The 23,528-nt window shown below is 34.3% G+C and overlaps 4 protein-coding genes across 4 annotated transcripts; 2 read left to right on the forward strand and 2 right to left on the reverse strand.

Moving 5' to 3' along the window:
- Positions 1 to 449: 449 nt before the first annotated feature.
- On the reverse strand, positions 450 to 9,072 carry LOC101214337 (DEAD-box ATP-dependent RNA helicase 50). The gene is made up of 8 exons (XM_004147620.3): positions 8,598 to 9,072; positions 7,744 to 8,264; positions 6,516 to 6,710; positions 5,724 to 5,911; positions 4,295 to 4,508; positions 2,998 to 3,129; positions 2,129 to 2,304; positions 450 to 1,002 (listed from the first exon to the last, which is right to left on the reverse strand). The coding sequence occupies exons 1-8, from the start codon at positions 8,878 to 8,880 to the stop codon at positions 765 to 767; spliced, it is 1,947 nt and encodes a 648-aa protein (XP_004147668.1). The 5' UTR covers positions 8,881 to 9,072; the 3' UTR covers positions 450 to 764.
- Positions 9,073 to 9,992: 920 nt separating this feature from the next.
- Positions 9,993 to 13,442, forward strand: LOC101207433 (50S ribosomal protein L18, chloroplastic). Its single transcript, XM_004147592.3, has 3 exons — positions 9,993 to 10,279; positions 12,384 to 12,545; positions 13,134 to 13,442. The coding sequence occupies exons 1-3, from the start codon at positions 10,079 to 10,081 to the stop codon at positions 13,281 to 13,283; spliced, it is 513 nt and encodes a 170-aa protein (XP_004147640.1). The 5' UTR covers positions 9,993 to 10,078; the 3' UTR covers positions 13,284 to 13,442.
- A 963-nt stretch (positions 13,443 to 14,405) lies between these two features.
- On the forward strand, positions 14,406 to 19,462 carry LOC101207679 (protein SMG9). The gene is made up of 8 exons (XM_004147593.3): positions 14,406 to 14,787; positions 15,103 to 15,211; positions 16,209 to 16,324; positions 17,187 to 17,306; positions 17,509 to 17,598; positions 17,754 to 17,902; positions 18,410 to 18,677; positions 18,960 to 19,462. Exons 1-8 carry the CDS (start codon positions 14,554 to 14,556, stop codon positions 19,110 to 19,112), a joined length of 1,239 nt encoding a protein of 412 aa, XP_004147641.1. The 5' UTR covers positions 14,406 to 14,553; the 3' UTR covers positions 19,113 to 19,462.
- A 936-nt stretch (positions 19,463 to 20,398) lies between these two features.
- LOC101207928 lies at positions 20,399 to 23,201 on the reverse strand. The gene is made up of 4 exons (XM_004147595.3): positions 22,928 to 23,201; positions 22,753 to 22,819; positions 20,842 to 20,919; positions 20,399 to 20,752 (listed from the first exon to the last, which is right to left on the reverse strand). Exons 1-4 carry the CDS (start codon positions 23,087 to 23,089, stop codon positions 20,682 to 20,684), a joined length of 378 nt encoding a protein of 125 aa, XP_004147643.1. The 5' UTR covers positions 23,090 to 23,201; the 3' UTR covers positions 20,399 to 20,681.
- Positions 23,202 to 23,528: the final 327 nt, after the last annotated feature.

The following is a 23,528-nucleotide window of genomic DNA, read 5'->3' on the forward strand; positions in this document are numbered from 1 at the left end:
CTTAAACCTTCTTGTTAAGATTTGACACAAATCTATCTTCTTTTTAGTTTTATTTTCTTTTCCACTTTTGGAAGAAAAACAACTAACCTAAAATCAATGAATAAATAAATAAAAACTAACCTACTATTGTTGTACTAATATAAATAATAAATAACGAAATATACACACATTGATTTAGAGCAAAGTACAAAAATAGATTCATTAATAAATTAACTAACTATATCAAAGCCAATTCTCCTAAGTGGATCTTCACTAAGATTGATGGTGTTAAATCATGTTAGATACCTACCTCTGTAATTGTAAAAAATCAATTCTAGAATATTGCATTAATTTATATCAAATAGTACTCTTCACATCTAGTCCTTGAATGAAATTTTAAATGAGCAAGAGATAAAACATAGAAAATATTTTCGTAAGAGCCTTTGGTAGACACTACTAGAGAAAGAGGATTTATGAAAGAACCATTTGGAGCATTTTATCAAAATTATTGAAGCAGAATGAATTACTTGTAACAATCAGTTAGAACAATCCATCGGCTGAAATACGATTAAGCTGGCTATAACAGAAATTTAATAATGCATTTGCTAAACACTTAAACACATTCAGAGAGAGATTAGTATGAGAGAAATAGAGAGGAGAAAAAACCTCATTATCGAATAGCAGAGGAGACAACTGCATTCCATTGAAGCTCAATTTCCATCTTGTAAATTCAACTAATTCTTCCAGTAGTGTCATCTGCTGCTTTTCTTCTGGCAAGCCATTATTTAGTACGTAAGCTCATAAGCAGATGGCACATCGTGCAATGGGTGGCCTTTCCTGTTTCTTTCAATTATCCTCCGTGCAAGGGACACCTGCTTGCCGACCACGAAGATGAATGCTTTTCCTTTTCCTGTAGCACCTCTGGCAGTTCTCCCAACACGGCGGACATACTCGCTAGGATCACGAGGGAAGTCAAAGAGTATGACGTGATCCACATTTGGAAAATCAATTCCACGTGATGCCCTGTTAATAGTTTTGAAAAATATATTTTTCTTAAAATATTGCTCATTCAACATCCTTCTATGAAAATTGAAGTCTTCTGACGTCTAATGTATTATCATAAAGCACATTTCCATCTGATTGACTGAATTGTGCATTTAGGTTTTAGCAACAAATGGCATGACTAAGTACCCTCTATGATAATAGAAAAAGATGGAAGGTTGTGCTAATTACAGTTGAGCTAAGCTCTGGTGCATAAATAAGTACTTATTCTTTTTGACAATTCCTCTGTCCAGGTTAAACAAGAACAAATGTTTCTTTGTAGGTCTTCGTCCTTACATGGAAATGGGAAACATGATTTCTTGAAGGAAGATGAAAAAAACTGGAACCATTGTGACGGGTCAGAAACTGAAGTGAAAATTAACAGAAATGCTACTAACATAGCCAATAAGAAAATAAAATTACAAATTTTCGAGACTTTCAAGAGGTTTGGATTGTTCCCAAACCATTCCTAAAATCAGCGCCTTAAGCCGCTTTAACCTATTGTAATGACAAACAAATTCCTTACCCAATTCTACTTTTTACACTAATAATATTTCTGACATGTTGAATTAAATGATAACTTTAATTCAATCTTATTAATTACTTGTTCATCTTAAACGGTTTCAACTAGAGTATTTCTTCCAAGAAAAGAATCTAGATTCTCAACCCAATATATAGTTTTTCCCATGTCCTTTTGTCTTTTTCCTGTGAGTTTACTCTTTCCTCTGTCTTTTGTCATCTTATCTGGCTCCAGAAATCGCACTTCTAGGTTCAATTGATTGGAGAAAGTTGCAGAATGATTCGGGTGCTGAATTGGAGACAAACTCCTAAGACTATTGTTATCAAATCACATGGCGTTGACAAAATTTCCTTATTATATATGTGATTCTGTTGGAAAGATGGGGATTATTTGTTTCAGTATTGTCCTATTCTGGTTTCTCATGAAACATATAGTTTAGTCTTTACAGATCCCATAAGGTAAAACCATGTATTCGAACTACCAATGGAGGTTGTTTTTAATTTAAAGGCAATTAGTAGGAAAAAAGCTCTTAGCGATTGAGAGAATGTTTTGGCCATTTTGTACTATGTTGTGGAATAGTAAAAGTACCTATCAGTGCAAACCAAGAACTTGGATACTTGGTTAGAATGAGAATTGGTAAATGCCTCCATATTTGCCAGCCGTGACTCTCTTGCTAGGGCAGCATGAAATGGAAAAACTTGCAAGCGGCTACCTTTTTTATCAAAACGCTGCAATGCATTTTCAACTTTTCTACATGTCTCAATCTGCAAAATTCAACGACCAAACTAACATAAGAGTAAAAACTTTGGAAATTTTGGAATTTTTCTAATAGTTATTATGTTCCTTAGTCAAAAACAAAACAATATTGATTGAGAATGGACCTGAGAGTCTATTCAGCATTCTCAAATAACATGAAAAACTACATCCGCAAAGTAAAGTTACAAAAATAGAAATACGGCCAGTATCTTAGTGTTCTATTTAGCAATTATTGTTTGACCTTACTTGAAATCTACTCATCAAATCAAATGCAGAAAAATACCGCCTAACCATCTTCAAAAGGTTGGAAGATCCCTATCCTTTTGAAGCTTACAAATCCCAAATTTCCCACAGAATTTTACGCATTACCAAAAACAAACCCATGTTGGTTTTAAGAATTAAGCATTCTCCAGAATCTTGTAGATTCCCACTGAATTCTTAAGACCTTCCTGGGCACCCCAAACAATCTATTTGTCTCAACCGTTATTTTAAAATTCAAGTTTGCTCTTCTAGTTCCATTAGTTGCATTGCAAGAGAACTCAAAAAATTGAAAGGAAATAAAGTGGCTAGCCTTGCCAATCCAAAGCAATTAAAATTGACCTCTTCTTGAGAAACTATGCATCCTTGTATAATTCTCCCAAGACACCCTTATCTTCCACTTTCAACTATGGTGGAAAGTTAAATGTACCCAATCAACATACCTTGTTACAGAAAACAATAGTTTTCAAGACTGGAGTTCCTTCTGCAATCTGCAAGAGGGCATCTTTCTTATTCGAGAAAGCAGCATCCGGTGTTTTGTGCTGCTCATCTTCACCACTACAATCTACAAGAACCTGAAAAAGAATCAACATCTCGTCACTTTACATTAACTGAAAAGGCTTGATATCATTCTACATTTCTTCAATGAGAAAAACATGAATGAGCCAAATTAGACTGATCCATAAATAGATTAGAAATTTCCATTTATATCCTGCTCTTACATGCACTACTGAGACATTGGTGAGCCACCTTCAGATGAAACAATCCAGCATTATTCCAAACAAATTGTGTGGGTTGAAAACAATAATATTAATGAATTTTTTCTTCTTTTTTTTTTAAAAAAAATCCTACTTATGTCCCTCCCCTCCCACTCCCCTGAACTCCCATCTCCTCCTCCAATTGTTTTGAGTGGTCTGTGAATAGCTAAGAAGTAGAGACACTTTTTTGGCTAGACTGACACTCCAGCACTTCCTGGACACATATCGGACACTAAACGGTTAGAAACTAGTTGCACAAAGTCAAAAATAAAAACAACGTTTGTTAAACATGCATCAAACACTTCTCTCAAGTCTATCTTAAATTTTTAAAAGATGACGTGTCACATTGTCCTTGTCGTTTCCTATTGGCTATCGGTGTTTCTCATAGTAGACGTGCTTTTTAGGTTAATAGATAGAATTTTCTATTTGTATTCTTGAGATATTAGCAAGTCACCTTAAGTTATTAACTATTCATAATAATATTAACATTAGAATTTTAAGAAGAAATAAAACGAGAAGAATTGTAAATACAAATCTTTTTATACAGGGGAAATACCATTTACAGATAAGAAAAAAAACCACCATTGTGAATAGAAATATTAGGAAATCCAACCATAACATGTGTGGTTTATAGTTTATACTTCCTCAAGTTTTAAGAAATGAAGAAGTACACTGATCTTTTATTCCTGTTCAACAAGGGACAATACACCTTGCAAAACCGGAGAGATTGTCTGACAAGATAAGTACTAATGCACCAATCATCTCCTCACACACACATACACAAAGCAATCATTTAAACTGCTGCAATGGAAAGGCCAGAAGCAACTTTTTCACACAATCAGAGCATTCAGAGCTCCAAAGGAACACAATAATTTACCAATTTTCTATATGCAGTATCAATAAAACATAATTTTAGTTTATCAATCTCTGATTGCTCAGGAAAAGTATAAAAAAGATGAACTGATATTAATTAAAGACTAACCTCCTCGAGGCTAGGACTTATTCGGTGAACTCCAGGTCCCATGATCACTTCACAATCAGGAAAGTTTTCTACTAATGTATTATATATGTCAACTGGTAACGTTGCAGTCACAAACAGATATTGAGTGTTAACAGGTGCAGATTTCATTAAAGACCGCAATGCAACTTCAAAGTCCTCATCATTGAAAAGGATATCTACCTCGTCCATTACAGCACTGTAGCACAAGGTTGTTCGAGTATTAGTACAGGCATAACATAATATAAATAACTTTTCTAACAGAAGGCAGGAAATAATTTCACTGGGGAGGCAGGTAGGAGTTAGAAAAATCTTCAACGAAGTCTGGAGCAAAAATACTCAATGATACCAGCATAGCTGGTTTATTAATATGGATCAAGGTCAGCCACTAAGAGGCTTTAACTGATTCATTATCTGAATAGCATATTGAATATAATATTGAAATGTATTGTGATATCAAACTCAAGGACCTCATGAGACATCAGACAAGTATCCTGTGTTTTTTGTTCCATCTTTTCTGATCCTTTTTATACTCTAATATGGATGTTTCCTCTGTTCAGTATCCAAACAAAATAAACACCCTCATAAGCATAAAAACATACTATGAAGAATGACCCAGCTAGAGGGGCTGAAACTGCACAAACTATTCACTACTTCACAATAATATATAAATTTTCAGCAAACAAGCACACGATACATATATTTAACTAAGAATCAGAATATAAATATCAAAGTTTAGAACAGTTTTCTGCTACTGTGAAATTAATCATATGTTTTTGTATAAATAGTATTCGGAATGAAAATTTTCAGTTGGATAAATTATCAAAATTAAAGAGATTTATAATGCAACATTAAACTTAACTAGAACATAAAATAAATATGTCAACTTGAGGCTTCGATAGTTAAGAATATCCTATCCTAAGATGTAGACAATGCCTTGACAATGGATCTTAGCATTGTTCTTTGTCGTTCACAATTTATGTATAGGAGTTCTCCAGAGTTGAAAAAATGAACAATATTCACCTTCCCCATTAATTTAGGCTGGAAGCTTCTACCAGTTTTATTGGGGAAGGGACTCCTTGTCCCTTAGCCCAGTAGGCTGCATTTGGTTGGCCTCTTTTTAATGAATCCTTTCTCCTTTCTTAACCATAATAATAATAATAACCAATAAATAAAAATTATGGTTCCAAATAAATTGATAAATCATGGAATTGTTCACCAATAGCAATAATACTTCGGCTCTGATGTGATGTGTACATTTAATATCTTGAACTGAAAGAAAACTGCTCGATCAAGTTAAAGAAATTTCTTACTGTGTCAAAATCAATTAGGACCTACAATTGAAAATAAAAGGAGACTCAATAGAAAGTAACAAAAGGAAAGAAAAAAAGAAGTTTTAGAAGAACAGGATTACCATCTTAGATTTGATAACAGCAAGAAGCCTTCATTTATTAGAAGCATCAAACGACCAGGAGTTGCTATTAGAACATCAACACCTTCTTGTAGATTATCAAGTTGAGTTTTCTGCCGGAAACCGCCTGTCACGACCATAGACCTAAATGGCACCCCAAATTTTGAAATGGATCGGCAATTACTCAAAACCTGTGAAATTCACATTGACGTCAAACTTTAACCTCCCAATGAAAAAAATACTGACACAAATCTTTTAATTTTAAACGAAGCAGAATTGGTTATTGGTGCCTACAGGGTCGATTTCTGTGATTTAGTACCTCATGAACGCTTTTAAGTTACTAGATATGCTAATATTTTTTCCATTTCTTTCAATACATAAGTCTCTGTTAGAGGCTAGCCATGAGAAAATGCAGAATAGTCTGCTTCCCATTGTTCCATAACATGAGAGAGTTAATTTGGAAGTTATTCATTTCAAGTATTTAAAGTATTTCTCCAGTATTTGGATTTTTACTACATAAAATTCATAGATCTAAATGAAATGGCAAACTCTCGTTAACATGAAGCACAATTTGGTTGTTAGTTCATAACAGAAAATGCGTCCATTCAAAAGTGAATTTACTGAAATAATCAACCAATTAATACATTAAGATAAAAAATGATAAAAAACTGAAAACATTTTGAAGAAGAAAACTGAAAATAATCAACCAATTAATACATTATGCTTCTAATAACGTGACAATAGAAGAAAACTGAAAACTTTGAAGCACTCTTAGTTGCTGCAAGAATAATCAACCTGAGAAGCCAATTCTGCAGTTGGCACAATGATAACAATTTGGGGACTTTTTGAAGAAGATTTTTGATGTCCTTCAAGTTCTTCCTGTCTCAGACGCTGGATCAATGGTACAAGATATGCTAATGTCTTACCAGATCCACTTTGATCAGAAATTATACAACTCTTTCCATCAATGACTGATGAAAATGCCTTGGCCTGCCATTATTTATTATTCATATAGAAGCACATGTAAGCACTGTGATCATTGCTTTTTGTAGCAAAATAAGATACCTTTTTTCTGGTTAAAAGATTGGAAACTGAACAAATCAAATCTTCATTTCACCATATTATTTTAGTATTCCATGCTTCATGTAAGATTCTAAATCTTTTGTCCATACCAAGCTCGTTTGGTCCATTTACTTAACAGGAAAGAGAATAGCACACATACACACACAAAAAGAAACTCAATACATGATCAAAAACTTCAAACTTGCATGGTCTTATGCTCGTTCAGACCAAATTTAAAATAAGACCTTTCTTCATTCCTCCTAAATTCCAAACAACATTAGTGGTCAACCTTTTCACTCATGAAAACTTTAACTAATCCACCTATGAAATTCATTTCAATCTAATTTAGAATACAAGAAATTCATTCCAAACAACATTGGAGGACAACATTTTCTCCAGACTTTATGAAACATTTAAACAAGAGTAAATACAAGAACAAATATATTGTAAATTTCACAAATTACGAAATAACACAGGATACCAAGAGACAGGATATAGAAAATAACAGCTTCTCTAAACACTAAGTTTTATATATTAGTGCACAATGATGCCAATAAAGACTAACCATTAAAAAATAAGGTGGCTTTGAGATAACTAATGAACTGTCATCCAAGAGCAAGTCTGACATCCACCAGTGAAAGTAGAAGCAAACTTGGCCCTTCACCAAAGAGATCTAATTTGTTCATGACACAAACTCTAGACAACCCCAAAGAGCTATAACCTAGCAACCTTGGATAAGGAGTGTGCCTCAAAAGATAGACTAAAGAGAAACAGCAAGGAAAAGGGCACCACAAACGTATGTGGCTTGAGTCAATAAATGAGATGGCCAAAAAATCTGATACATCTTTTAAGTATGAAATTGTGGCAGTTATCATAACAAATCTACATTAAGTTCCAGAGAAATGTTTTTTCACTCATGGAAAGCAGGAGCATAATTCTATTTATGTCATACATCTTGTACCTGAATCTGTGATGGCCTAACGAAATTCTGCCTCCTCAATGATTCAATCATGTATTCAGAGCACCCAAGTTCTTTAAATGACTTTCGGCTATAAAAGCCCTTCTCGGAGGAAATTTTCTGTTGTTTATGCTCAGTTGGTTCATATTCAGAACCATAGGGCCCCCTAGACCCCCATCCTCGGAAGTAAGAACCAGAACCTGACGAAACTAATGGCTCAGATCTTGATAAATTGGGGGCAGTTGTTTGATGTCTTTCTCTATCTTGTAGTTCAGATGGTCTTGAATTTTTTTCTACATTTCTCAAGGCATTTATCCTCTTCTTTTCTCCCATAGTTTTAACTTTAGAGCGTGGATAATCAGATATATGAGGTGACCCATCTTCAGGAGTTGGTTTACGGACATCATTTCTTAATTCTTCGTTTGTCCTTGAACCTTTCGTCACTATTGCCTTAACTTTCTGAGTTTTCAATCTTCCAAAGCTTCCAATAGAAATCCTTTTACGCATTCCTGAAGTCTTAGTATCTGCTTATCAGAAAAATCTCAGTTTGAACTTACAGATGAATATAACAAGGTTCTCTAACGTAAAACAATTGGTAGTAATGATGAAATAAACACCACAAATTTCACTTAATTTAAGAGCTTCGATCAGATTACATACAGATTAGCAAGAAACAATTAGGTCAAGAACTCGCATCCTTTAGAACAATACAGAGATAAATTACAGGATAAAATCCCAGCAAACATATATCATCCGTCTAACACAGAAATAACTATCATATTAAGCTAAACCATAAAACAAATTAACGACAACTCTACACATAACGAAAATTAAGTCAAAAGAGTTAAGAGAAGCACCTTCATCATCAACAGTCTCATCTCCATCGTAACGCAATTCCTCCGAGGAAGTAACAGTAAAGTCATCCTCGTCAGTAAGCTGGTAAACTCCAGCAGAATCCACCGATTTACGAGCATAACCAGCAACTACACAACCACCAACACTCACTAACTTGTTTGTAGAAACTGGGCGTATAGACTGGCTCAGAAACGGCGAGCAGAGGCATTGGCGTCCTAAGTAGCACGATTCGAGGGTCCGAGAGGTCAGAAAGTTGGCCGGAGTATGGATGGGAACTCTGGCCATTGCCGGCGAGCAGCGGAGAGACGGTGGATTTAATATATACACTGTATATCTTCTTCTTGAAATGGGGTTTGGATTGGAAATTTGGAAACAACAATGGAATTGCAAGATAATCTGAAACTCAAAGAAGCAAAATGGAATGAACTTCTAGCTGCCGGTGAGAAGTTAGAAGAGGATATCTCAGATATTGCAAAATTACCGTAATGGCGCCAACGAAACCATCGGGTAAAGTGACAAAATTGCAAAAACAACCTTAGAATATGACAATAATTGTAATTATATCCTAATTGGATCATTTTTTAACTTATGATAGTTATTGAAATTATACCCTTAGATGATAAAAATTAAACCCTCTAACTCGTACAATCATGCAGTTTAACAATCACGTTGTAACATTGTCTTAAAAAACGTGCGTTAATACAACTTTTAAAAGTTATGAGTTATAATGTCAAAGATATTAAACTACGAGATAAATGCGAAATCTAATAAATCAATGATAATATAAAAAGTGGGTCTCATTTGATTGTTGTTTACTCGTGTTTTTCCTATTTATATTAATGTGAGACTCACTTCTAAATATGTAATCAAAAAATACAAATCGATCAACGAGCAAATGATAATCAATCTGATTGCATTTGAACATTGTGAATTTGTCACATTTATTAGTACTATTATTGTTATTGTTAGATTAACCCTCAACAATAAAATGTGACAAATTCATAATTCTAAATAAAGCATAATAAAAAAATCATTCAATTATGTTTGCAAGAAATGTTATTTGCGTTTTTCAAATATAGCGTTATGAACCAAAATATAACAAAGTTTTATATATATCATTTGATATATCTCAGTAAATTTTGTGAGTGTCTATCAGTGACAGTGACACAATTCTATTTATTAGTGATTATAACATGAAATTTTATTGTAATTTGTAAACAATTTTGACATTTACAACAAATTTTCATTATGGATTGACAAATGTGATCGTGATTAAATATTAAAAAAAGTTGGATTGTATTTTTATTATTATTATTATTACATATTTTTCTAATACATAGATTAGGGTTATTTTTCCGTAATTAGTTATGTGTCAATCCCGCTCAAAATTTAATGTAGAAAAACTATTGCCCAATGTAGATAAGGCAACCCCAACTCAACTACAAAACACAATCAAATCCTCGACGAGAGAAGCAGGGCAACAATGGCTTCAACCACTGCTCCTTGTTCCTTCCTCCGCACTTCCTTTCTAACCGTATCTTATTCACAGAACATTCTCAACCGTCCGCACCTTCATTTTCCGCCTACTACTTCAAGTTCCGGCCGTCACTCTCTTGTTGTTGAAGCCAAGGCTACGACCAGACGAGAGGACCGCACAGCTCGCCATTCTCGAATTAGGAAGAAGGTAATTCCACCCTCTAATTTGGGTCAATTTTAAATGTTGTGCTAATTCATCCTTTCTCTTGTTCAACATTGTTCTTCTCTACCTTGAATACTTTTAGAGGTTGGCTGGAAATGGAGGGGGTCTTTTGATTATTCTTGCAATGGATGTATCGGGGTTTCATTTTATCACCCTATGTTATGTGCTAAACAATTGTTAGTGTACTTCCCTTTGGATATTGTTTCGTTTTTTTTTTTTTTTTTTTTTTTTGATAGCTTATCAATTCATTGATTTTTTTTTTTTTTCTTCTCTTTTTAGTTTAGAAGTTCTGGTTAGACTACCTAATAGGTTACTTCTTTCTTAGAACATTGCCACTACTTCGTTACACAAGTTATGAGTTTCTGAAGATTGAGGGAAAAAGGGAACAGAACAAAGAAATTGTTATTTGTCATTGCTGCGAGTCAAAACTTCAAAATAGAATTAATATATTTTCAAACGATAGTCTTCATAGCTGTAATCAAAACTTGTTTCGTGATAGGATCTGCTAAGATTTACATTTCTCTCCTTTGGAACTCAGATGACTTGAAAGTAGATTTATTTGTTGGAGAAACCAAAATCCTTAGGAAGAAGTAACTTGTACAAGGAATAGACAGGCAACAGGAGGTTGGACCCCAGAACACAAAATACGAAAGATATCCCCATTTTATATGTATGTTAGTTAAGAAATAAGCCTCATATGTGGAACCACAACTAATTACTACGGAAATGGTGAGATGGTGATCGCCCAGAGCTGGAGGCCCAATATGTTACTAGAACACCAACCCTTCAATTATCAATGTTGAGCAAAAAAAACAGGGTTACTATATGTTCCAGCGTGAGTGTTGAATCTAATGCTACCATTGTACAAAGGAATATGTCCTTTTTCGGATCTTTAGCACTGTAATTCTCCAGTAATGGGACAGGGTAGCATTATGCATAGGACTTCAGAGACATGAAAAGAGCAACAAGGTAATGCTCAGTGGAGAAAACATTGTTGAAAGCATTTCCTTGAACCCTACTAAGTTACCCAATTATATGCTCGAACTATATTCTGTGTTCCACTGTTATTCATGTGGAAGGTACGTGCAGCATGCACAGAACAGGAGGATCACGGCACATGCACCTGCATACAATATGAATCAAGTTCATGCATCCAGTGGATGACTAGTTTCAAATCTAAATTTTCCTTATCCATGGAACTAAGCACAGAAACTTGCCCAATATTACTAAGGAGATCCAAATGGAAGATAAACTTCAGTCAGTCAGCCATCTTCAAGGAAATTTGCACTAGGACTTCCTACGGTTGTGGTGATTGTGTGAGCTTTAGTAGGTTTAAGTTCAAATGGAAGGTTTTGTTCTAAAGATTCAAGCTACTGGATAGAGTTAATTGACACTATTTCTATGAAGCAAGGATTTAGTTGAACATTTAGAGAGCTCTGTTGACCTTGATGAGAGGAAAGAGAATAAGAGAGCCAGAGATTGGTGAATCAGTCATTATCATTGAGGGAGCATGTGAGACTGACACTTTTTTTTCATTACTATTGATGCGGACAATGTTGGGAAGCATTTTTCTGAATCCTTGTGGGTTGGATTTTGATTTCAGCTTTCTTGCATGTTCACTGTATCCCTAGTTATAGAATCTTGGTATTGATGGTTTTGGAAGGCTGACTAAGCGAGGGAGGTTGCTTAGGTTGTACTTAACTAGGGCAAATCGGAACAAAACACTACATGCTTGACCTGCATATGACACTTGGGACGATAGCATTTCCATTCTGCCATAAGATCTGTCTTCAACTGAATTTTTTTAAAATACATTTAGAATGGTTAAATAAAGTTAATAGGATTTTTAATGGGAAGTATATCCTCCCGCTCTAACTCAAAGATTTATGGATAATTCTCTTTATTTAAACATCTGAACGTAGTACATGATCAGTTGAATCTTTTTAATCTTCCTTTTTTCATACATCTGGATCCCTTCAGAACTGTTCTGGTTTACAATTGTTATCTTTATAATAGCAAATTGATCCTTGCGGGTATAGATGGTAGATACTAAAGTACAGTTCACCTGTACAATCATCTTTTGTCTTAGGTTGAAGGAACAACGGAGAGGCCAAGGTTATCTGTTTTCCGTTCGAATAAGCATTTGTATGTACAGGTTATCGATGACTCCAAGATGCATACGCTTGCTGCAGTTTCTACAATGCAGAAATCAATCTCTGAGGGGTTAGACTACAGTGCTGGCCCTACCATTGTGAGTCACTATAACTAAGAATTAGTTGATTGATCTACTGATGTAGATATATATGTGTATGCGTGTGCAGATATATATATATATATTGGTCCTATGGTAATCTTTAGCTTTCATCCACCCTTTTCCAAACTTTGTTCCACTGGTTTGATGTCTATGTAGATCTTCATACATCTACTAAATAAGAGAGCATCCATTAATTTGGTCAGACATCCTGAGAGATTTGATTACTGAACTTGAATACATAAATGAAACAGCAAAAGAAAAGAAAAACAAAACTATAAATGCCAAGACCAATAGCTAGTCTTTAAAGGAGCATTAAGTTTAGTTATTGTACAAAGCCTTACTTGAATAGATGAGTTCTATCTGTATGTCAACAAATTAAACTTTTTAGTCTCTAAAGGCTAAATTTGAAAAAGTTTGTCTTACTTGTCAGTCATTCTATTAACACTGCTAATCAACCTAAGACGTGACAAAGACTGGATAGAATTACAAGCCCAAGTTAAAGGATGAAATTAAATTTAGAGACCAAGTAGATGTCTTGATCGAAGCAGAATTCTTATTATTATGTGGATAATATGATTGTTACAGGAAGTGGCAAAGAAAATAGGGGAAGCGATTGCAAAATCTTGTTTGGAGAAAGGAATAACAAAAGTTGCATTCGATCGCGGTGGATATCCATACCATGGACGAGTAGAAGCACTTGCTGATGCGGCTCGTGAACATGGCCTTCAATTCTGAGAATCCTTGTGTGTGTGTTTTTTTTCTTCATATCTTTTAGCTTGGTATTATGTAACAGTGCCATCATATGGGCTTATTTTCTGTTGATTAGACGAGAGTTGTAGTCGTTTGACCTGAAATTAAGAGGGAAATTATTTATTGATTCATCTTTTCTTGGCATATCAATGTCTCTAGGTCAGTTTAACAAGTGTTTCAAACATTTAGATGATCTAAGTTCATATCATATCTATGTTACAGGAAGATAGATGAAGCATAGATTTAAAACGAAATGTTTTTTAGTACAAATAAGGGATAGGGGATAGGAATCACGATACCTCTGGATTCTCAGCACGTATTAATGTCAATTGAGTTAAATAATGTCAAAAGAAAATATTAATTTAAAAATAAGTTTTGTATTATTTATAACCTATAAATGCAAACTACTTGAACATGAACATCAATGGAAGATGTGGTTATTACCCTCTATCATTCCTTTTAAGATTGTAATATCTTACCCATAAAAAATTATATAATTTTTAAATTACAGTTAATATAATCAAATAGTGATATTTTAGAGTAAACATGAATTCAAGATTTTTTAAAATTAAACCTCTAACCTCAATGCAAACTTATGCTAATTGAATCATGCTCATTTTTTATGTAACCAATGATGTCTAAATTTACGTTGAAATGATTAACAATTAACTTATTATTTTTTATAAAACAAGAAAAAAATAGTTTGTGAATATTTGAGCATTGCTTAAGCATACCTTAACTAATGTGGACAAATCCTTTTGTTCCTAAACATCACGATGTCAAAGAATTTTAGGTAAGTTGTTATCATGGATTGTATTCACAACCTCTTCTCTTATCACTCATCATCTCTAATTTGTCTTTCTTCCACAAAGCTTTTGTTAGTTCTACTCCTAACAATTTTAAGAATAAGAATCAAGCAAGTGTATAACCACATTTTAAAAAGGATTGGAAGACCAAATAAATTTGTGATTTCAATATAGTATGTGTCACTCTTTTGACTTAATATTTGCTATATATTAAATGAAGAAGCCTGTGACAGTGTTGTGATATGATCTTTTGTCCCTGTGATATCACATATTTGTTTTCTAAATGGTTTTTTTTGTGCAATTTTTGTATGGGTGATTTATGATTGGAATTGGAGGAATGAATAATAAATAACATTGAAATGTGATCAACAAAATCCTACAAAAACCCCATCATTGAAATTAGCATAGAGGTGATAGGGAAAAGAGAGAGAGGTGGGAGGTTTTGGACAATGGCGGGTTCAACCGGCGCTAATTCTTCTTCCAATTCTTCTCCTGCTCCTCCTCCCCCCAAAATCCTCCTAGCAAAGCCTGGTCTCGTCCCCGGCGGACCTATTAACTCTAAGATTGGACGTGGCGCCGGCGCCGACGACGAACCAGCATCCATTCGCTCCCGTCTCCCTTCTCTTGGATCCCTTAATCTTCTCTCCGATTCATGGGATCTCCACATTGACCGTTTCCTCCCTGTAAACAATCTCTACTTCCCTCTTTTTTTTCTTCTTTTCTCCTCTTCTTGTTATCGATATTCAAAAACTGTGAATTTATTGCTGGAGTTATTCGTAGCGTAGTATAAGCTTTGCAGTTAATCAGCTGCAGAAATGGGCGTTTTTTTGTTTGTTTTGTTTTGTTCTGTTTTGATGATAGAGTTGGGTCAGTTGGTTTAAAACCATTTTACCACTTTCCAGTTCAGGAGGATTCTTCTCTCCTCGGTTTTTCTTGCAGTTTTTAATGGGTTTAGGGTGGGCAATTTTATTTACATTTGTTTTGCTCTTCCTTGCCAGTTTTTGACTGAGAATACGGAGTTCAAGGTGGTGGGGATAATTGGTCCACCGGGAGTTGGTAAGTCGACGATTATGAATGAGATTTATGGCTACGATGGAAGCTCTCCAGGTGAGATATCTTTGATGCTATTTTTTAAAAAAAAAAATTGTTTGTTATGTTTAATTCACTTCTAGATTTATTTGATCATCTTATTATGTTTTTGCCTTTTTCCATATCTCCAAAAATTGTTGGTCTCTCGTGATCGCTTGGCTGTGTTTTCCTATTGGTTGTCTTGTTTCTGGGTGCTTGCCTTCACTTACCCTGGTCATTCCATGATCATACGAAGCTCTAGAAAGTTAATATCCCTTAAGAATGTTGAGTTTTTCGCATTGAAAATGTAGCACCTGACTTTTTCAAGAGATCTGCGACTATGGTTAGGCCCATATTGAGTTTTTTGAAAGCTGATTATGGAGGATTTGGAGCTTATTGTTTGAAGACGTCCCTTTTGCCTCTATTTATTGGATATATATCTGGAATATGGAGTTTTTCTTGCTTTGGATCGGATTATTTGCCGTTCTTTTATGGAGAAGGCCCTTCTTTGCTGTCGTCATGAGGGGCAGATGAAAGACTTTGTACCAAGCATGTCCTTTTTACTATTATTTTCAATCTTCAGTCATTGGAAAATGGAGCTCATTGGAAAGTGCAGCAATTGTAAGGGGTGAAAGATTCCTTGATCGGAGAAATAGAGCTTTCAACATGCCAACACCTCTTTGTGGGCTTCTAGTTCTACTTCAATCTTTTTCCCTAACTACTTTGAGTCTTTTTTTCCTCAATGATCGAAGCCCTTGTTTGTAACTTTTTGGTTCTAGGCCATCTTTTTTTTTACCAACCTTCTTTTAACTTCATGCATCAAAATGGAAGTCGGTCTTTTCATTAAGAAAAAAGAGAATCTTTCAAATCTGATGTTCTTCCTATTATTTTATTCACTTATTTAGGCTACAACCTTCTATGCTTTCATCGCTAAATATTAGTGTAATGTCTTTTTCTTGTCATGGGATAAAAGATTTATTGTACCTCATTTGTCCTTTCCATTAATATTGGCGCCATCCTTTTGCATGTATTGCAGGTATGCTACCACCATTTCCAATACTATCTGAAGATGTTAGAGCAATGGCTAGGCATTGTACATTGGGTATTGAGCCTCGAATTTCTTCTGAGAGGATTATACTTCTGGATACTCAGGTGTTTTCCTAGTGAATTTTCTTTTTATTGTTAGCTGAGAACTGGAAAAACTTGATTCTCTTTCCAATTTAATGTTTCTCTTTGGGTTCTTATTTAAATCTTTTTGTGATCACCTTTATTTTTGTCACCAACAGTAGGAGATCCTTTATCATCTTATGTGTTATATTGTGCCCCCTTGGTTGGTGTGGCCTGTGTATATTGTTGGCCTTCTTCTCTTTGGGTTCATATTTTAAGCTAGTTTTCTTATCTAAAATTAAGTATCAGCTTACTACTTATAGATTCAAGCCTCTTTCTGTAATTCAGTGTGAGGACTGCTTGTTCTTCGTTTTTGCCCTTGTATATCTTTTCCCCCTTTTTTGAACAAGATACAAAATTTCTCGTTTAAAAATTGAAAAAAGTCTAATGTTCAAGGGATACAAGCTCTAAAATGAGTGAAATGTACAAGCTAGTGAAGAATATATGGGAAACCCCAGTCCCCTTGTATATTCTTTCATCTATCTCAAATTCTCAATGAAAGTTTGGCTTCTTACAAAAAGGGAAAAGGTTGTGTTATCAAAAGGGGAGAGAACACAAGCCAAATTATGTATTTCCAGTTTAATATTTATAGTTGTATTACTGTTCAAATTTTGCTTGAAATTTTCCTCTCTCTAGAGAATGTATAACAAAGATCCATAAAATAAACTGAAATAGCTGAAGTGAATGAACAATATTCCTTTACGGTTTGTCTCCTTTTCGTCTTTTTATTGGGTGACTGACTAATGGTGACGACACATCTGTCTTCTGAATTCATCATGTGACAGTTTTATAGTATTATATTTTTGTTTTTTACTTACTGTTTTGCATGATAATTTGGTAATTGCAGCCTGTGTTCAGTCCTTCGGTTTTAGCTGAAATTATGAGACCCGATGGTTCGTCCACTGTTTCAGTTATTAATGGAGAATCTCCATCTGCTGAATTGGCTCATGAACTCATGAGTATCCAGGTAGTTCCAAAGAGATTCTTTTCTATTTGTGCTTCGTAGGGGTTTGGGGGATGAGTTGGAATCAGAAGAGAGGTTTAGAGTTTCACTGCACGATTATATGAAAAACTCGATTTTGGTGGGGGATTTCTTTTTCTTTATGCCTTATGGCATCAAAATAGTATCTTATAAATTTCTTCCCATTGCTCTGCAAGGATTATTTTAGCTGGGCATTCTTCTAGCGTCCATTTGCAACATTGTTCTTGTGATATCAGAGGGAGTTCATGATCTAAATATGTGGCATTTGATGTTAACTGTAAGTAGCAACCTTCATCTTAATGACCCCTATGTTTTAACCATATTATGTCATGATTTTTGCTTTATGTCATTTCTGTATCTTGACACTTATTTCTTCGTTCTTTATTGGCTATTTTGAAATTTGATGCTGTTGCCAATTATTCTCTTTTGCAGGTTGACTTGCTTAAACATGGCTTGCCTGACCCATCTTCTCCTATTTCTTCTCACGCACAAAATTCTAATGTAGCATCTGAGAAGGAATACAAAGAAAAAACTTCTACAAGTGAAGAATATATGGCAACTCCCATCTTTGTTCATGCCAAGTGAGTGGAAACTTTCAAGCTTTTATCACATTTTTTCAACAAGACACAGAATGTAGTTGATAACTTGATAAGAATAAGGTCAGTCTTTAAACTAAGAAACTATTACCTATCACATGAAAGAACATCCTATAATGCTCAACCTAGCCAGAGAAACACCATAGACTGTAGACTTCATGTTCCTGCCAACTCCAAAAAACCGTAAATTACCCTGTCCTCTATAATAAATTTTGATCTCCTAATTCCATCACTAAAATCCTCGGGTTCATTTTCTGTCATTAAACTTGAAGCAGTAAGTAAAGAAACTCATAATTTAAGGAGTTTGGTGTACCAAAATATCTCAGGCGACTTATAGTTTGAGATCGACAAGAAAATGCACGCCTCCATAACCCAAAAGTTCCAATCCCCCTTAGAAGAATTCTTAATCATTGAATATTTTTCACAAGGAACATAGCAAAAGTAATAACTGATAATATTGGTGGGCTGACTTTTTCTTTAAATCACGTGCAGAGTGCAGGATCGAGATCTTGTTCCACAAAATATCTTGCAACTGAAGAGAGCATTTGCCTACTATTTTAAAACCTCTTCATTTATGGGAGACAAATTTGAAAAAGTTCATAGTGAGCAACTACTCTCCTCTGTGGTTCCTGATACCAGGAATTTAGATGTAGATGGTGAAGATAGAAGGTTGCTTCTCATCCCAAACCGGAACAAGGATGACTCTACCAGAGGTCAATACGAAAGTTTTAACTTAGCTCTATGGAAGCTGAGGGATCAGGTCTGTAGTTCATTATATAGGTTTAAATCTCTATTAATTCATATCACTTATTATTCTAGTTCTAAACTTTCAAATACCTAATCTTCTAACTTTGCCTTAAAAATCTTTTTTGATTACAAGCACCTAATCAGCAAAATGTTTATATGGTCAAGTGTTTTGGGGTAATAACTCGTAAGTTAGGTGTTGAGTTCTTTTTAAAAACTAGGTTTTGGTTAGACCCTTCATATATTAAAAAAGCTACTGTGGTGGAAAACAATCTCCAACATTTCATAACTTGTTCAGGTTCTATCCATGAATGGTGCATCGTTCCCAAGAACTGTTTCGGAACGTGATTGGTTAAAAAACTCTGTGAAGATATGGGAATCAGTGAAGAGCTCTCCTATTGTAATGGAGTATGCCAGAACGCTTCAATCTTCAGGTATGTTCAGGAGATAGGTGGACGACATGGTTCTTGTTTGTAAAGTCATAAATAGACGGCATGGCCCTTAGTATTAGGTTTCCATTCTACATGTTCTAGTTTTTTTTTTAAAAAAATTAGATTAGGGGTGTCTGTACCGGTAGACGTGTTGTTCTGTGGGCTAATTAGATCTTTTATCATACTGTTCGTACTAGGATGTAGGAATGATGAAAAACAGAATGAACTTTTAACATCAAATACTCATTAGTAGAGAGGAATTCATCCATTAACAAAAACAGAATGAGTATCCCCATGACTGTTGGACGTACAAATGTTTGGTCTTTACATCAATGATAAACGATGGCGAGTCCCAAAAATTAGGTCTTTACATCTTGGACGATTATTGATTTGATAGCAAAACAAAGTGGTGAATTTTTCTTTAATTTTCATTTTGTTTTGTTACAAATTAGGAAATAGTTGCAATTAAATCGTTGGTTCGTGTATACAGCAGAAAAGAAGGTAAAGTTAACTATAATAAAATGTTTATATAAGTAAACTAACTCTATCATTCATTCATTCCTAACTTAAGTTGTAATGTTTGGAGATTTCAAATATTGAGGATCTGGCTTTAAGCTCCACTATATATGGGTAGATTTTGTTTTGTTTTAATTTGTATGATGATTAGGCTCGTGGACCATCCTCTATGGCCATTTTCTTTGCTTCATCATTTGTTGGTGCTTCATGATCTGTTGGTTCTTAAGTTCTTTTTGTTGTTTGTCTCTTTCTTCAATTAAGTGAAACCACTTGACCCCTCTATTGGGAAAGTTGCACATGCCCTAAAATAAGATGCTCAAGTAAATATGGAAACTTCTTTTTTTGAAAAAAAAATGGTCTTCAACTTATGTCATCGTAGTGTAAAATTACCATAATTTAACCCTAAATGTTATTCTCTCTTTTCTGTTTGTTTAGTAGTTCAAGAATCAAGTACCGAGTTACTAGTATATAAAATAAAACATAAAGTAACAAATATCACACAAGTAAATCTTTAAACCAGTATGACTTTTTTATCCTTCTACCACTTTTTTTTTAATATCCATAAATGTTTGAACAGCATCGACCTTTTTCTTGTACCCGTGCGCATGCAGTAATTAATTTTTAGGTAGGTGGTCACACAAGAAAAAACTATAGCATTTTATTTAGTTATATTGATACTATGTAACGATTAGTACATCCACTCTTAGTACAAAAAAATAAGCACATTTTAAATATTAAAATCAAAATCAAATAGATAGCAATATCAAAGAAATAGCGAAAAAAACAAAGATTTCACCTCTAGATCATCGTGAAATTAGTTTTATCAGTACAAATTGATTTTGTTTTTTCTAAAAATAATATTGTAAAAAAATCAATTTTCTTTTTTTTTCTCAAAGAAATCTACATCCTCATCTTTTTAGGGTTCAACCAAAGATCTTAACTTTTAGTTAGAATCTTTTCCTCCAAAGCTACAGACAATCGCATTTAATACGACCTAAAATATGATGTTACAATAGAGGAAGTATTGACATTCAAAACCAAATAAAAACAAAACAACTTTCTTCAGCCTAATTTTACTCTACCATAGCATCGCCTGATGCTTTAGAACCCGAACTCGAAGAAGATTTCCCTTTATTCTTCTTGCCTGCACATTTTCAGAAGTTGATTAAATTATAATGGAAGTTGTACGCAATAAGAATTGAGAGAAGAAATGGGGTCAATAGGGAGACTTGCCTTTGCTCCTTAATTGCCTGAGCCTTACACTCTTCTTCACATGGAACTTGGTGGACGTCCGGTTGGTGTTTTTAAGCTCTACATTGTCATAGCAGAAATAAAATTAAATTTTCATTTGAAGTCGAACTAATCAGGCACAAAAAATGAAGGCTAATCCAATCAAGTTGTATCACTAATTGCTGAGTCATATACTGAACTGATGCTCTGATTCTCTTTCATTTTCCATACACGAGTTTCTTAAACAAAAACAAATGAGAAAATGGATAAACAAAGGTATAGGGGCCGGCGAATTTGAGTATTATTCTAGCACAAAACATCATAATACTCAAATGCATTCCCAGATGGATAAAATCCAACCCAAGTTGAGCATATAATAAATCATGGAAATGATTCCCAATCACTTTTACAAGAAGCACAAGGATTATTTTGTAACAAGTGGGAAATATGCCAAAAGTGGTCCAAAATGTGAAGGGTGGAATAAGTTATTGAATCCAAAGATACTATGCGAACACACGTGCATACTCATACAGAGACCCCAACAAAACGTTGCACCATAGATCACCTTTCTAAGTATTAGTTCTAAATTTCAGTATGAGAACAAAAGCACAGTACAAAATGGGAAACAAGATTCCCTATTACATACAGCTCTCCCATCTAATAGAAAGGTTCTCCATTTGTCATGACAGGTCAACCATTCACCAGATATAAATATTCTTCCTATAGATTCGAGTATTTGGGGGGAATCTTTGGCTACAAACAAATAACAGAACATTAACAGCATAGAGAAGAGTTTTAATACTTTTCTTAATAGATTGTCTTTTGCAGCTATCTCATGTGTAAATTATAATGTCCCCTTAAGTAACTATATTGTAAATGATCCATGTGCCAATAGAAGCGTTCTAAGCAATCTTCAGCAGCTTGAAGCTTGGATTCCCTCCCAATTTTTTTTCTTTTTTGTTTTTAAATATGTACACCATCTACTGAGTTCCTAGTTTATTATAATAAATAATAACTTAGTGGGCAAAAAAAGAGTACAGTGCTTAGGGAAATGTTTGATTTCTTCTCCATAACCCTGTCACCAAAACTGATTTCATTAAAAGATTCGGGTACCACAAAACCGAACTTTTTCCCTTTGACACGAACCATTCGAAAATGTATCTTTCCAACTTTCACAACTGTTCCATTAATTAGAAAATTTCTTTAGCTAGAGGAAGTGAGGAAGGAAAGAAAAGCCGAGGCAATAGAAAATATTCTATTGATACTCTGAAGGCATGCTCCGAAGTGATTTTGGAATGGTTTAAGATAATTTTTTTCAGGTACGAAATCACTCCAAAAAATGTGTTTTAAACATGGCTTTTGTGCAGTCAAAATTGAATTTGATTTTGAATGGATTAGGGTCATGTCTCGAGGCTATTTTAATTTTTGAACAAGATTTTAACAATTTAAAAATCACTATATTACATGCCCCGAGCATTCCAAGTTCTTCGATCAAATGATTCCCATCCCACCTTCTTATGGATAAGAGATTCCCATCCCACTCTCAGATTAAGCAAACTCACAAAGTTCAAATAGCACTTCTTACAATATGTGTAGAGCATCCATGTTTAGAAGAAGCTAGCAAGGTGGGTACACTTACCTAACCAAAATTGCCTCTATTCATTATGTCATTTGTATGGCCTCGCTTAAAACCCGCTTGATTCCTAAACTGACTTAGAGAGGGAAATGAACTAAAAACCCAGTAACGAAACACATTCAACAAAGGTCTCCTTCAGCTCCTCCAATCCAACAAGTTAAAATTGGAAGAAACCCCCCATAGGAACTTGACAATTGAAGCAAACAAGTTCAAATATGAAATTAGCAACAGCATCCCGATTTCATAATTTATCAATAAGCACAAGAAAGCTTCATTACCTTCAGCAACAGCCATTTCAACATCTTCCATGTTCGTCAGACCCATCTGTAAAGCTTCCTTCTCTTCCTGAAAATAATCGGAAAAAAAAAAAAAAGAACAATCAATTCGCAACAGAGATACTTTGAATTGAAAATATAAAGTAGAAACAAGAGAGAGCAAAACAGAAAACCGTACCCTGCGCTTTTTCTTCATCAATTTGCGCTTACGCTTGTTGGATACATAAGTAGGTTGTTGCTTGATCTTGAGCTTCTTGGTCAAAGGATCACCATGGGCGTCTCTCTTTATCTGAGCTTTAGCAGCCCGCCTTTGCTTCTGAACTACATTGAATTTCGCCATTGTCTTCAACCTCCGGATTCGTTTCACAAACAAAACCCTAAATTTGAGATATTTATTGCTCTGTGCAGCTCTTTACAAACGGATTGTTTTACTTTACAATTAGGGTTTTAATTTCCTTTTTAAAATACTTTATAAAAGAAAAAAGTAGTCAAAAATAAAAAATTTCATAAAATATTTACGCTTTCTAAAAATGTAATAAATTTTTATTGATTTGGTTGATTTTGTTCTACCCAACCTAAATAGTTTGTCAATTTTTTCGGTTTTCGAAAGTTTATACATATTTAAAAATTAATGTATGAATGATTTTTAAAAAAATCGTATTAAATGATCTACATACTTGTAAAAATTCAAAAGTTTGATTGATTCAAAATAAAATTTTCACACGAAAAACGGGAAAGAACGTATAAATTGATACACTTATAAAATATCAAATTTAAAT

This window comes from Cucumis sativus, chromosome 3 (assembly GCF_000004075.3).
Source record: "Cucumis sativus cultivar 9930 chromosome 3, Cucumber_9930_V3, whole genome shotgun sequence".
Lineage (NCBI taxonomy): Eukaryota > Viridiplantae > Streptophyta > Magnoliopsida > Cucurbitales > Cucurbitaceae > Cucumis > Cucumis sativus.